Raw genomic sequence first — 13,702 nt, 5'->3', positions numbered from 1 at the left:
CCGCTGAAGCGGAGCATGCACACTTAACCACTGTGCCACCGGGCCAGCACCTGTAAAATTTTAAGCCTATAAAAATAGTATATATTATTTATGTATAAAAAATATGCTTGGAAATGATACCAACTTTAGAACAGATAGCAGAAGGGAATGGAAGGAAAATAGGTGAAAGGTACAAATTTGATTATATACGTAACTTTTTTTATGTTTTTAAAAAGTAGTAAGTAAATATGGAGCTCACTTCAGCAGCATGCATAATAAAACTGGGATGATAAAGAGAAGATTAATATGGGCCTGAGGAAGGATGAAACAAAAATTAAAACCATTCAAAAACGTAAAAGCATCTAGAGTAGACTCTCTGATTACATGTAATTAAGCTAGAAATAAAGAAAAAAAAAGTAACCAAAAAAATCCCTAAATACCTGGAAATTAAACAAAGTGTTTCTAAATAATCTATGGGTCAAAGAATAAATCAAAATGGAAGTTAGAAAATATCTTAAACTGAATGAGAATAAAGATACAATTTCTCAAAACTTATCTAACCTAGCTATAGCAGCACTCAAAGAAAATTTAGTGGGAAAAATGGCTGAAAACAATGATTTAAGCTTCCACCTTGAGAAGCTAGGAATGGAACAACAAATTAGACCCGAGGAAAGTAGTAGGAAGAAAATAATAAGGGTAAGAATAGAAATCAATGATAAAAATAAATAAATAAAAAGAGAAAATCAACAGAGCTAAAAGTTAGTTCTTTGCAAAAATTAACAAAATGAATAAACCCCTAGCAAGACTGATCAAGGAAAAAAGGGAGAAAGCACAAATTACCATTATCGAGGGATGAAAAGAGAACAATACTACAGACACTACAGACATTGAAGGACGAGGATCTTATGAGCAACTTACACCAAGATCCAAATTATATCCAAATGGTAATTTGGATAAAATAAAGTAAATGTCATAATGTTAACATCTTTTGTTAGTGGTGCTGAGTATCTGTAATACTATCTTCTGTTATTTTTTGTAGGATTAAGATATTTCTGAATCTAAAAACTGTTAAAGAGAAAGGTATAGAACACAAGCTATAAGATTCTTCTTTTTGTGTTAACATAATGTATTTTGTATATAATATGCATAGACCATTTCTGGAAGGATATACATGAAACTGTTAATGATGGTTATCAGGGGAACTGGGAGTAGGGTTTTAAGAAGGAGGCTTGTTTTTATCCTAAACCTTTTTAAACCAATTTAATTTATTTTACTATGTGTATTTATTCTTTTTTTAAAAAATCTCAAAAAATTAGTTAATAAAAAATGATAAAATACAAGAGTTTTACTTAGATCTGCCTTCGCTGCTCTGTAGCACAGAGCGGGGCTCCCATGCTGCCTGGACGTGCTCCTGCCTCTAATGCTTTCCCACCCTACCCTCCTCCCACAGAACCCTATCCACTGTCTGCAGAAACTCTAGAGATTTAGGCTGAAGACAAGGAGCGGCTGATTAGAGAGGGCAGAGAGAAGAGGAGTAGACTAAGAGGGGGTAGCTAGGCCTGAGAAATAAAGTCCTAGGAGAAAGGTTGAAATAGAGGCCTGAAGAAAGGACCTGGAGAAAATGGATTATGGATCCTTGGCATGGGGCTGGCCCAGGATTGGGAAGAAGGTAAAGACAGTTCTTTCTCACTTTCTGATTCCTGGAGCACCAATATTCGTAGGATCTAGAACTCAGGCCAATATTTCAGTACATTAGTATTTATTAGCATTATCAATTTTCCTTTATAGACCTCATTTCCAACATTCAGTCCCATTCTCCCCATAAATCATCTAAATGTCCAAGAGAATTTGACCACTTTGACATATAAACTATATCTCCCACATTTCCTTTCACATGCAATAGCAGAAATAAAAAACTGTTGTTGTCTGGTGCAGAAAAAATGGTTGTTGGAGTCATTTGGTTTTATCACAGGGATTTTTGTGGATTGGCCTAAATACTTAACCACCACTTATAACTCATTCGAAGATCTAAGCAACCAACTTAAAAATGGACAACCAACGTTAAAACGGACATAAATTGAAAAACAACTTATTTTTAGGTTGGATTCAACCTCAGTCCATGAATCAGCACTTTCAACTGAGTTTATAAGGGCACATTTTTGCCTCAAACTAAATTAAAAAAAATTTCCAATAACTATTTTTTGCTTATTCCTATTTATTTAATTTAGGGGAAAAAAATCCATAGAGGTTTCCTCAGATTTTTAAAGGTCTCAGGAAAAAAAAATTTAAACTTTATAGATAAATGGACAAAGACTGCAAAAGACAAATTACAGAAAGAATATAAATGAAAATCAAACATGACGGGATGCTCAGCGAAAGCATTGAGGACGAAAGACGAAAGTGGAAAGACAAAAAAGAGTAGCAATATCTAATTAGGGATGGCAAAGGTGTAAGAAAACTCCTATATCCTGCTAGATGGAGTGTAATTAATACAGCAGTTTTTTGGAGGGCAATTTGAGTGTGGTGAAGTGACTGGCATTTTATGTAAGTTTTGAATTACTCAGAATTGAAATATTGTGACATCAAAATATTAATGAAGTCTCATTTTATGAACAAATGTTGAAATAATGTGAATCACCTAATTTAAAATTCTTTCAAAAATAGTGTCATTATAAAGTTGGCATACTTATAAAAGTCAAATGAGTTGTAGACGGCATTTATGCTGCATTCCATGGCAGTGCCACTCAAGCTGGTTAACAGAAATACCATCCTTTGTCAAGTTTACCTTGACGTATGCAAGGTTTTCAAGAATCTATCTGAATCTACTCTCTATCTATCAAAATTTATAATGTACATAGCTTTGGACCAGCAATTCCACGACTAGGAATCTATGTTACTGACCTTCTCACGTAATTCTGCAAAGATAAATACGTCCCAGAATGCACCTAAAAGGTTTTTGAAAATGCCCATCAATTGGGGATTGTATATTTGTACGATGGAATACCATACAACCTTGGAAAAGAATGGGGTACCTCTTCATGTATGCTAACAGAAAAATGTTCACAATATTTTAAGTGTAAAAATAAAGAACTAAAGATTCTATTTTTGTAAACACACATAAAATCCAAAACAGAAAGAATTCAAATGCGAATGAAACTATTTATAGTAGTTATCTCTGGGGAACGGAGTTTGGAGGAAGAGAAAAGGAATTTTTACTTTTTAAATTTTAAAAACTGTAATAGCTAGAATTTACTGAGTATGTGCTGGGCAAATTCTAAGCACTTCATTCAATTGAGCCTCATAAGGACCCTATGAGGTAGATGCTATTATTATTTTTTTCATTATCAACAGTTGAGGAAACTGAGATCTGAAGAGATTAAATAATTCACCCAGGGTCACATATCTAGTGGGTTTTGGAGCCAGGATTTGAACAGAGGTAAGCTGTATTAAGCAACACTCTTAATCACCATGCTAACAGTTCTCTATACTTTGCAGTGTATGAATGACTTTTAAAATAATAAACATATGAATTTTGTCTTTTAAAAATGCAAATCTGGAAAAAAAAATTCAGCAACATTTTTGATTTTGCAGTTTAGGCCATTGTGACACATATAATTGTGGTAGGCAGAATAATGTCCCCCCAAAGGTGTCCTATATCCTAATCTCTAGAACCTGTAAATACACTGAATTTACATGGCAAAAGGGACTTTGCAGATGTGATTAAAGATCTTGAGATAGGGAGACTATCCTGGATAAATTGGGTGGGCCCAATGTAATCTCAAGGATCTTAGAAGGGAAAAAGGGAGGCAGGAGGGTCAGTCAGAGAGGAGATGTGACCACTGAAGCAGGGTCAGAGTGAGAAAGACTGGACTGGCCATTGCTGGCTTTGAAGATGGAAGAAGAGGCCACGAGCCAAGGAACGCAGGCAGCCTCTAGAACCTGGCAAAGGCAAGGAAACAGATTCTCCCCTAGACCCTCCAGAAGGAATGCAGTCCTACCAACACCTTAAATTTACCCCATGAGACTTCTGAACTCCAGAATCGTAGGATAATAAATTTTTAATATTTAAGCCACTAAATTTGTGGTTATTTGTGACAGCAGCAATACGAAACCACTAAAAGCATTAATTACTAATTTAATAAAGATATACTCCACCTACAAGATTATAGGAAATTCTCTAAATGGAAAGCTTGGATTTTGTTATGGGCTGAATTGTGCCCTCCCCGTCTCCCCCCAAATTCATATGTTGAAGTCCTAAACCCCAGTACCTTGGAGTGTGACTATATTGGGGGAAAGAGTCTTAAAGAGGCAATGAGGTTAAATTAGGTCATATGGCTGGGCTCTAACCCAATCTGACTGGTATTCTTATAAGAAGAGGAGATTTGGACACCGCGAGATAGCAGAGACGTGTGTACACACAGAGAGAAGATGGCCATCCACGAGCCAAGGCGGGAGGCCTTAAAAAAACCCAGCTGTGCCAGCACCTTGATCTTGATCTTCCAGCCTCCAGAACTGTGAGAAAATAAATTTCTGTTGTTTAAGTCACCCAGTCTGCGGTATTTTGTTATGGAAGCCCTAGCAAACCAATACAGATTTATATGATTTATTTCTTTAGTGCTACTTATAACCCCCCAGAGTAGAAAAATAATAGTAAGTACTAAAATTTACTCCTTGTACTCTAAATATGAATTTAGAGTCATGAAAATATATTTTAAGCAGTGATTTTATTTACATTATTTTAAACATTATTAATTTATCAGAAAATGTATCTTCCTTCCATCATTTATTTTAACAAACATATATGAAGTGCCTACTGTGTACCTGATCTTGGAAATAGAGTGATTAATAAGACATGGTCTCTGAGCTTGAAAAACCATGTTAAAATTATTAATCTGGTAGTGTGATTTTAATCTTAGTATGAGATGTCCTCCCCACCCTGAAATAAACTATTGATCTGAAACCTGAACTCTGTTAGGACCAGACTTATAATTTAGAAGGATCTGTTTTAGAGTTTACCTTTGTCCCACTCTCTAAGAGCTCTCTTGGATACTTCATACAACAAATATTTGTTGAGCCATGTACCAGGTGTTGTTCTAGCTGGGTGCCATTGGTAAGCAAAGCAAAGTCCCGACCACAATGGAGCTTACATTCTAGTGATGGAGACAGACAATAAATAACCAAGTAACACAGAGTATATCATGTGGTGATGTGTTATGGGAGGTATCGTATTCCAGGGTAAGGAAGGAAGTGGTGATTTTCTGCACAGTGGTCAGGGCAACACTAGCTAATAAGGAGGTTTCAGCAGAGACCTGAGTGAAGAGCAAATCATGGGGACATCTGGGAAAATACATTCTTAACAAAGGGAATAGCAAGTGCAAAGGCCCTGAGATGGGAGCACGCTTGGCTTATGCAAGAAACACCAGGGAGGCCAGCGTGTCTGAAGGAGAGTAGGACACAGGGAGGGGGCCAAAGACCATTGCAAGACTTGGATTTTTACCCCACGCAAGACAGGAAGCTGCAGAGGTTTTGAAGTAGAGAAGTAACGTGACCTGATAGATGTTTTGAAAGGCTGATCCTGGCTGCCATGCTGAGAACAAACTATTGTGGGGCAAGGGTGGGAAGAGTGAGACCAGTTACAAGGCTAGGTCAATAACTGGGAGAGAGGTTTTCGTTCGTTGGACTAGAATTGGAGTTGGTGACAAGTATTCCTGTATTAGTTATCTATTGTTGCATAACAAATTATCCCAAAATTTACTGGCTTAAAACAACTAACATTTATTATCTCACAGTTTCTGAGGTTCAGGAATCTGGGAGTGACTGAGCCGGGTGGTTCTGGCTCAGGGTCCGTCTCTCATGATGTTACAGTCAAGATATCATCTGGGTCTGCATCATCTGAGGCCTTGACTGAGGCCATGGGACCCACTTCCGAGAAAGCTCACGCACACAGCTGTTGGCTGGAGGCCTCCCTTCCTCACCGCATGGGCCTCTCCACAGTGCTTCCTCAAGACATAGCAGCTGGCTTTCCCCAGAGGAAGTGATGAGAGAGAGGGAAAGGGGGAAAACAGACGAAAGACAGAAGTTGCAGTGTCATTCATAACCTAATCTCAAAAGTGACATATCGTCACCTCTGCCGAATTCTCTTGGCCACACAGGTTCACCTAGGTACAATGAGGGAGAGGATAATACAAGAGTATGAATATTGGAGGTGGGCATCTTTGGGAGCCATCCTGGAGGCTGCCTACCACAGTTCAGATTCTGGTTTTGTTGATGGATTACACATAGCACGTGAGAGAAAGAAAGGAACCAAGGATAACCTCAGAATTTTTGGCCTTTTTTTTGTAAGGGGGAAGATCAGGAGCTATTTTGGGGCATGTTAAGTTTGAGAGCCTACTAGATACTCAAGTGGAGACGTCAAGGGGGCAGCTAGATAAATATCTGAGAATGGATGAGCCAGCCCTGATGGCCTACTGGATAAAGTTCAGCGCTCTGACCGCTGCGGCAGCCCGGGTTCGTTTCCAGTCACGGAACCACACCACCTGTCTGTCAGTTGCCATGCTGTGGCGGCAGCTCACATAGAAGAACTTGTAGGACTTACAACTAGAATATACAACTATGTACTGGGGCTTTGGGGATGGGAAAAAATATATATCTGAGAGTGGCATTTCAGGGAGAGGTGCAGGCTAGAGATATCAATTTGGGGCATGTCCATTTATGGGTGGCATTTAAGGCCAGAGTCTGGATCCAATCCCCCAGGGAATAAGTATAGACTGACAAGAAAAGAGGCACATGAGCTGAACACTGGGCCCCAACATTTGGAGAGATGAGGGGGAGCTGGCAAGGAGACCAAGAAGCGGCCAGCGAGCTAGGAGGAGAACCAACAGCGAGGAGCTCCTGGAAGCCAGGGGAAGAAAATGTCACCCCCAACTAAGAGCTGCTGAGAGGCAAAGGGAACAAGAGTAACACGGTTCTGGTCCTCTGCCAGGACTGCCATCAAGGGTGACCCAGATTTCTAGAGACGTGTCACCAGTGTGTAGAATATAGTAGGAGAGGACTTTTGAATGAGAAAAACTTTGGGGGGATCGTGGGAATATGATAAAGAGGGGATGGGAAAAAATAAACCCGGTTGAACATCATATATTTAACATCAGCAGCAAACAATGATTAAGAGCTGATTATGTACCACACGCGGTTCTAAATACCGTTCATGTGTCAGGTCAGTGAATGTTCACAGCCAACACATCGAGTAACCATTTTACCCCCAGGTACGAAGCGGAAATGGGCTCACAGAGAAGGTGAGGGTCGACCTGTGGTCACCTAGCTGGGTGGAGGCAGCAGAGATTTAAAGCCTGGCCACTGACCCCAGAGCCCTGCTCTGTGCCACGGTGCACCCCTCTTCTGCTACAGAAAGGCCTTTCTGGGGGATTCCCTAAGAACCAAGCGGGAGGAGGTGGCCAAACAACAGTGTGGTTTGGAGTTTTCCCCTCTGCTGGGACTCGGATGCTGTAGGGGGTCTAAAAAAGGAGACACAGGAGCCTTTGAACTTGCCAGGTGATTTAATTTGGTATCTCACCTGGGGAGAGGCCACCAGGCAGTCCCGAGACTGCAGCTCTCAAACTGCAATTTAAAAAGCCTGGTTGGCGCACTCCTTGACTGAAACCCTCTACTCTCCTCTGTCCAGGCAGGAGCTGGCAGGGAGCCAGACTTCTGTTCAACTCATAAATTCCCACTTTATTGCCTGTTCTTCCAGGATCAGGAAACGCACAGGTGGTCATCCTGAAGCTAAGGTTGCTCCACCCCCACCCCCAGGATCTTATCAGGGGCAGGGATGTTGGAGGTGCCTGGGGTGAGTGAGAGACAGGCGAGGGGTTGGAAGAGAATCACCTCCAATCTCTCTGGCCAGGTTTTTGGGGAGGTCAATCAGAAAATCACATGGTCTGTCACTGACTATTTAGCACTCACTACAAATAGCTTTGAGGTAGGTACTAAAAGGCTTAAAAAATAAAATGGGTCCTTGGGGCCAGCCCCATGGCTTGGCGGTTGAGTGCGCACGCTCCGCTGCTGGTGGTCCGGGTTCGGATCCTGGGCGCGCACTGAGGCACCACTTCTCCGGCCATGCTGAGGCCAAGTCCCACATACAGCAACTAGAAGGATGTGCAGCTATAACATACAACTATCTACTGGGGCTTTGGGGGGAAAAAAATAAATAAATAAAATCTTAAAAAATAAATAAATAATTATAAAAAACATAAATAAATAAAATAAAATAAAATGGGTCCTAACTTGAAAATGAAATGTGTTTATAGCACTTTCCTTTCTAACTATCTGTGCAGAAACATGTCTACTCCACAATTAAATAAATAGGTGTGGCCTGGGCTGATTTTTATTCAATGAAAAGCAGACAGTCTTTCCCCAATATGGTTCTTTTTAAACTGATAATGAATTTTATAAATACCTGCTCTAAAGGAGTTAATAAAATAAGATGTGTAGATGTGTACAGTATCAGAGACTGAAAGCAATCAATCCAGACTTTTAGCTATTTAAGGAAACAAAACCTTCTCTCTCTCTAAAAAAAAAACAACTATTACACGCTACACTGTTAAATAATAGAAGGTTTTAAAGAGTGTTGATTATCTAAGATCCACCCAAAGTGTTCCTTTTAAAAATAAGGTTAATATATTTGATTTTTTGACTCTCAACGCTTAGTCCTGGCAATATTGACAGTTGGCTGTGGGACCCTAGAAAGTCACACTCATTCCGTATCTCATTTGTGAAATGAAGATAATACTATTTACTTCAGATATTGTAACAATAAAATGAGAACATGCATATGAAAGTACTTGATATTAATATTAATAACATTGTTAACTACTAATAAAATAAGAATCTCTCAAGTGCCTTCTAGTTTTAAAATGCTATTATTAAGGAATAATTATTAAAGAGTTTAGTTAAAAGAGAGTTTTTTTAGAGACACATCCTGAAGAAGATTAGGATGAAATGATGTAACAACTGAGACTTGGTTCAAAATAATCCAGTGGGAGCAGTGGGCTTGTGTATAGGTTTTGGCCACATTTTGAGTATTGTTGAAGGTGGATTAGGGGTACGTGGGAGTTTTTTAAAAAACCATTCTACTTTTTTTTTATATATATAATTTTATTTATTTATTTTTTCCCCCAAAGCCCCAGCAGATAGTTGTATGTCACAGCTGCACATCCTTCTAGTTGCTGTATGTGGGACGGGGCCTAAGCATGGCCGGAGAAGTGGTGTGTCGGTGCGCGCACGGATGGAACCCAGGCCGCCAGCAGCGAGCGGAGCGCGCGCACTTAACCGCTAAGCCACGGGGCCTGCCCCGTTCTGTCTACTTTTTATGTTTGAAATTTTCATATTGAGAAGGAAAAAAGCAAAGAAGAAATTGGAGGGCGATTTCTATTAATACATCTAAGTGCTACTTGATTAAGATGACTTCTCAAGCAAACCTTGATAGTAAAAGAAATGGTAGCAATTTTAAATGAATGCCAAAATGCATGAGTTCAAGAATTTGATAACTTGATTACGTTTTCAAATAACCTTTTAATTTATTTTTAACTAAAGGAAATCCATTTTAATTAAATACTATAGCAAAACATTATATTTATATGATTTAAGATTACTAATGGAATCTACATGTTAACCTGGAATCTTAAACACTTCAAGATTTTTCCCAAAAGAAATTCTAGGACATGTTAACAATTTTCTGCTTTCTAAGAACTCAATGTTCTATTATATCTGTTATATCTAATTACATAATTACATATCAATATTTCAAATGATGATATATTTGATACTTCTCTGACAAAATCTATCACTAATTAAAGAGAACTTAACAGCAATAAGTACATAATCCGTTCCCTCCCTTACCTTGAAGATGTGAATTCTCTAGGAAGTCTTCATGACTTTCTTTTACTTCTCCAGGTTTTGTTGATCGATACTCACTCCTCAAAGAGATCTTCCACCACCTGAAGATGACCTGTGATTGAGTAGAAGGTGAGAGGAATTAAAACTTGTGTCAATACCAACAGCTACGTTTAGGGTTGGGGTTTTGAAAAGTCACCATGGTAGGCGCATAAGGCTGTGTGTCCAATATCAGCTATAGCTTCCCAGGCTGGCACCACATCAAATTAGAAGTGAGGTCTGTGTATCAGTGAACATTTTCCTTAGCGATTAAGGTCACAAAATCAAAATGCTGGAATGAATCTTAAAAATCTATCAAGTCAATTGATGCTAATATCACCCAGAGCCAAATATCTGTTTCTTGAAGATCTCTGAGAATAGAGACTCTCTAAACTTGGGGAGCGGATTCCAGAGTAATTGCTCCATTCCCCTCTCCCTTCCTGTCTACAGGGCAGACAAGATGAGGAGATGCTGTTCTCATGGAAAGTGACAGTTACGTGGACAGGGCAGGGAGAGCACCACTATGCTTTGTTTGATGCATGAAAGTGTCATTACACAGGACACTTCTTGGTAATGGATCTACTGATAGTCCATTTGACTTCTATGAGCACTCTGGTTTACTGAAGCAAACCTCATTTCCATGGTTACAGACTGCACTTAAGTGCTATGTTGATTTCATGGCAGCATCAACTACCCGGCCTGACGAGAAGTCCCTTGAAGCTTATCCAACTTATCTCACGTTTTTCAACCTGGAATGAAACTGGGTAGTTCATTGAGAGGACAAAATTCCCACCAACTTGAGAAACACACCAAACTATTTCTGTACTAGAGCTACAGGGGAAGATGATTAAGGAGACAGATGGTGCAGAGAAAAGGGTTGGCTTCCCAGTTCTAGGTTCTTCTCTCACTAGCATTACCAGGTAAGGTGAAAATTGTGTTCAGGCAGGCTCTGCCCACTGCAAAATTGTTAAGCAGGTCAAACTTGCTATTGGTGCCTCCCCTTATTTACAGTTTCCTCCTCCCCATCCCTACCCATGTAGTGCTCCCCGGGGTCCTCACAGGTCCTAGGTGTACTTTCTTGAGCCACTGTCCTGGTCTCTCCCAGTGCTCTGCCCCTGTCCCTAGACAGTCCTTGGCGCTGGTCTGGGACCCTCCCAGGCTTTGAGGTGCACAACCTCCTCCTTCCTCCTCACTCCTTTCCCTTTGCCTGCAGGCCCTGGCCTCAGCCAGCTCTCCTCTCCTTCTAGAGTTGCCTCCCGCTGCGCTATTATGTCCTGAGGCCTTCTCTCTCCCTTCTCCCCAGCCACTCCCCTTCCCTGAAGTCTGAAAGATAACTGAACTCGCAGCAGAGTAGAGACTCCTCATGCCATCTTACCTAACGCTCTGCCTAACAGAACGCAGGTCCTCAATAAATACTTGTTGAATGAATTAAAGGGTACTTTTCATTTAGATTTTGTTGCTAATCACTTTAGGAGCTGAGGAAAAAATATATATGCCTAAATTACAAAACTTCATAATCTCACAAAATTGTGGCAGCTGATTCCTTTCAGAAAATCCCTTGGCCTGCCACTTTGGATTTTCCTGAGCATGAGGCTCAGCAAAATTGTCCTCTTAAGCATCTTTCTGCACCATCTTCATGGACAGTATCCGTCTGTGAGGGCTGCCATAACAAAATGCCACAGACTGGGGGCTTAAACAACAGAAATGTATTTCCTCACAGTTCTGGAGGCTGGACGTCCAAGATCAAGATGTTGGGAGGTTTGGTGTCTGCTGAGGCCTCTCTCCTTGGCTTGCAGATGGCTGCTTTCTTGCAGTATCTCCACATGGTCTTTTCTCCGTGCTTGTACATCCCTGGTGTCTCTTCCTCTTCGTATAAGGACACTGGTCATTGGATTTGGGCCTCACCCTTACGACCTCATTTATGCTTGATTACCTCTTGAAAGGCCCTATCCCCAAATATAGTCACGTTGTGGGTTAGGACTTCAACATAAGAATTTGAAGGGGACACAATTCAGGCCATACCAGAAGAGTATCAAGTATCAAGCATTACAGTAGAAAGAGCATGAGTTTTGGAATGAGACAGGCCTAGCTGATTTATTTAATCTCTCTGCTCTTGAATTTTCCTTTTCATTTCTTTTCTATTAGATATCACTAAAATTAATATGAAACATCATAAATAATATTTCCTTTCTATTGGATGAAGATGTCAGGAAGTCTGAATCTAATGCTATGTTCTTTATACCACACAATCTAGGACTTGGAGAACTAATTGGGAAGTCAGAAATAATTTAGTCCATCTCATGCAACTTATACAGATGAGCAAAACATTTCAAGGAGGTCAAGTTAGAAGCAATAGGTCACCTTCCCTACAACCTTACTACTAGGTGTTACATTACAATGAAAGCCAGTCTCAGATTGAATTCTGCCACAAGAAAGACATTTATCACCAAACAGACACCACAAGAGTCCCAAACACATTTCTGGAAGCTCAATGCATCTACCCCCAGACATCCACGTGGGCACTCTGCAAGAACCTTCTCAGGAAAGTTTCTCTTTGGGTCAAGTGCACCTGTATTACAATGACATCATCAGCTACCCTTCTAGCCAGATCAAGCAACTAAATCCTGGGTTAAGTGGGGGATTCGGAACAAATGGAGTTCTACACAGGGAGCTACTCCACAAATGTTATGTTACCGAGCTTACTTCTTTCATTGTTCAAAAAAAAGGCAGAGACACTTGTTCAGTCTTACTTGTCAGCCTCATATCTTGCATATCACTCATTTCATCTATAAAAAATGATTTCTGGCATTCCTTATACTAATTAACTAACCCTCTGGTACTGATCTAGAAGGCAATCAATATTTGAAGTGCTTGCTATAAAGTATCCTCGGGACACAGACTCAAGTTAACTTGCATACACAGATAAGCATCCTACTGGCTCCTCTGAGGTATTTAAAGTAAATTACTGAGAATATAACACTTGCCTGAGGAAACATGGCTGGCTAAAACCAGAATCCAAGCCTCTTCACTCCTAACTCATCAACACAGGGTTTGTTCAGAGGCACGAAGATTTCTTTACATACGACCTTCATACTACAACTCATCAGGCCACCTCTACAGAGCAGCACACAGAAATCTAATATTCTGAATCACAACTTAGCCTTGTCAAGACTCGATTATGTTCCACATACTGTACTTACTAAAACAGAAAAATATATTAGACATTTTCTACCACTTATTGTCTCTCAGATTGGTAAAGATATTTTTTTAAGTGACAAAATCCAATATTGGTGAGGACAAGAAAAAATGGGAGTCCTTAATAATCATGGAGAGGAGTGTAAATTGGTTTGGCAATACCTATCAAAAACCTTGTGGACCTTAAGGGCAAATATCATGCCCTTTGACCTAGATATTCTACTTGTAAGAATTTATCAGAGATGTGTAGGACGTGTTTTATATAAGAATGTTTGTCATCGGTTAATTATAATAACGCAAAATCAGAACCAGACTAAGGGTCCAATAGTTGGGACTGGTTAAATAATAATGGCACATTTAGATGATGGAATACTCTGCAGCCAATAAAATAATTTGTGAAATAATAATTAACATTGTAGAACAATGTTAATGATCATTTGTTAAAAGACTCAAAAGTGTATACACCACGGATCCAAATATTGAAAGAAAATGTTTATATATGTAGGGGGAAGGAGCTTCATCCTGTTTCACACGACAGATACAGCCTGAAGGAGGCTGAGCCAAGATGTATCCTCCAAATATTTGTGAATTGGGTGCCAAC

General features: G+C 39.8%; 1 protein-coding gene across 2 annotated transcripts in view; it reads right to left on the bottom strand.

Annotated features, from left to right (window-relative positions):
• FBXO36 (F-box protein 36) overlaps nt 1–11,798 on the bottom strand; it is a 42,397-nt gene extending 30,599 nt beyond the window's left edge. For both annotated transcript variants that reach the window (XM_058533164.1, XM_058533163.1), the window contains exons 1-2: nt 11,625–11,798; nt 9,874–9,982 (exon numbers count right to left, since the gene is read on the bottom strand). In XM_058533164.1, coding sequence (XP_058389147.1) covers nt 9,874–9,982; nt 11,625–11,795 — 280 coding nt within the window. In that variant the 5' untranslated portion in view covers nt 11,796–11,798. The remainder of the gene's footprint in view (nt 1–9,873; nt 9,983–11,624) is intronic.
• Between the last annotated feature and the right edge of the window lie 1,904 nt (nt 11,799–13,702).

Source organism: Diceros bicornis, chromosome 37 (genome assembly GCF_020826845.1).
Source record: "Diceros bicornis minor isolate mBicDic1 chromosome 37, mDicBic1.mat.cur, whole genome shotgun sequence".
NCBI lineage: Eukaryota > Metazoa > Chordata > Mammalia > Perissodactyla > Rhinocerotidae > Diceros > Diceros bicornis.
This window is presented reverse-complemented; position numbering and strand designations above follow the sequence as displayed.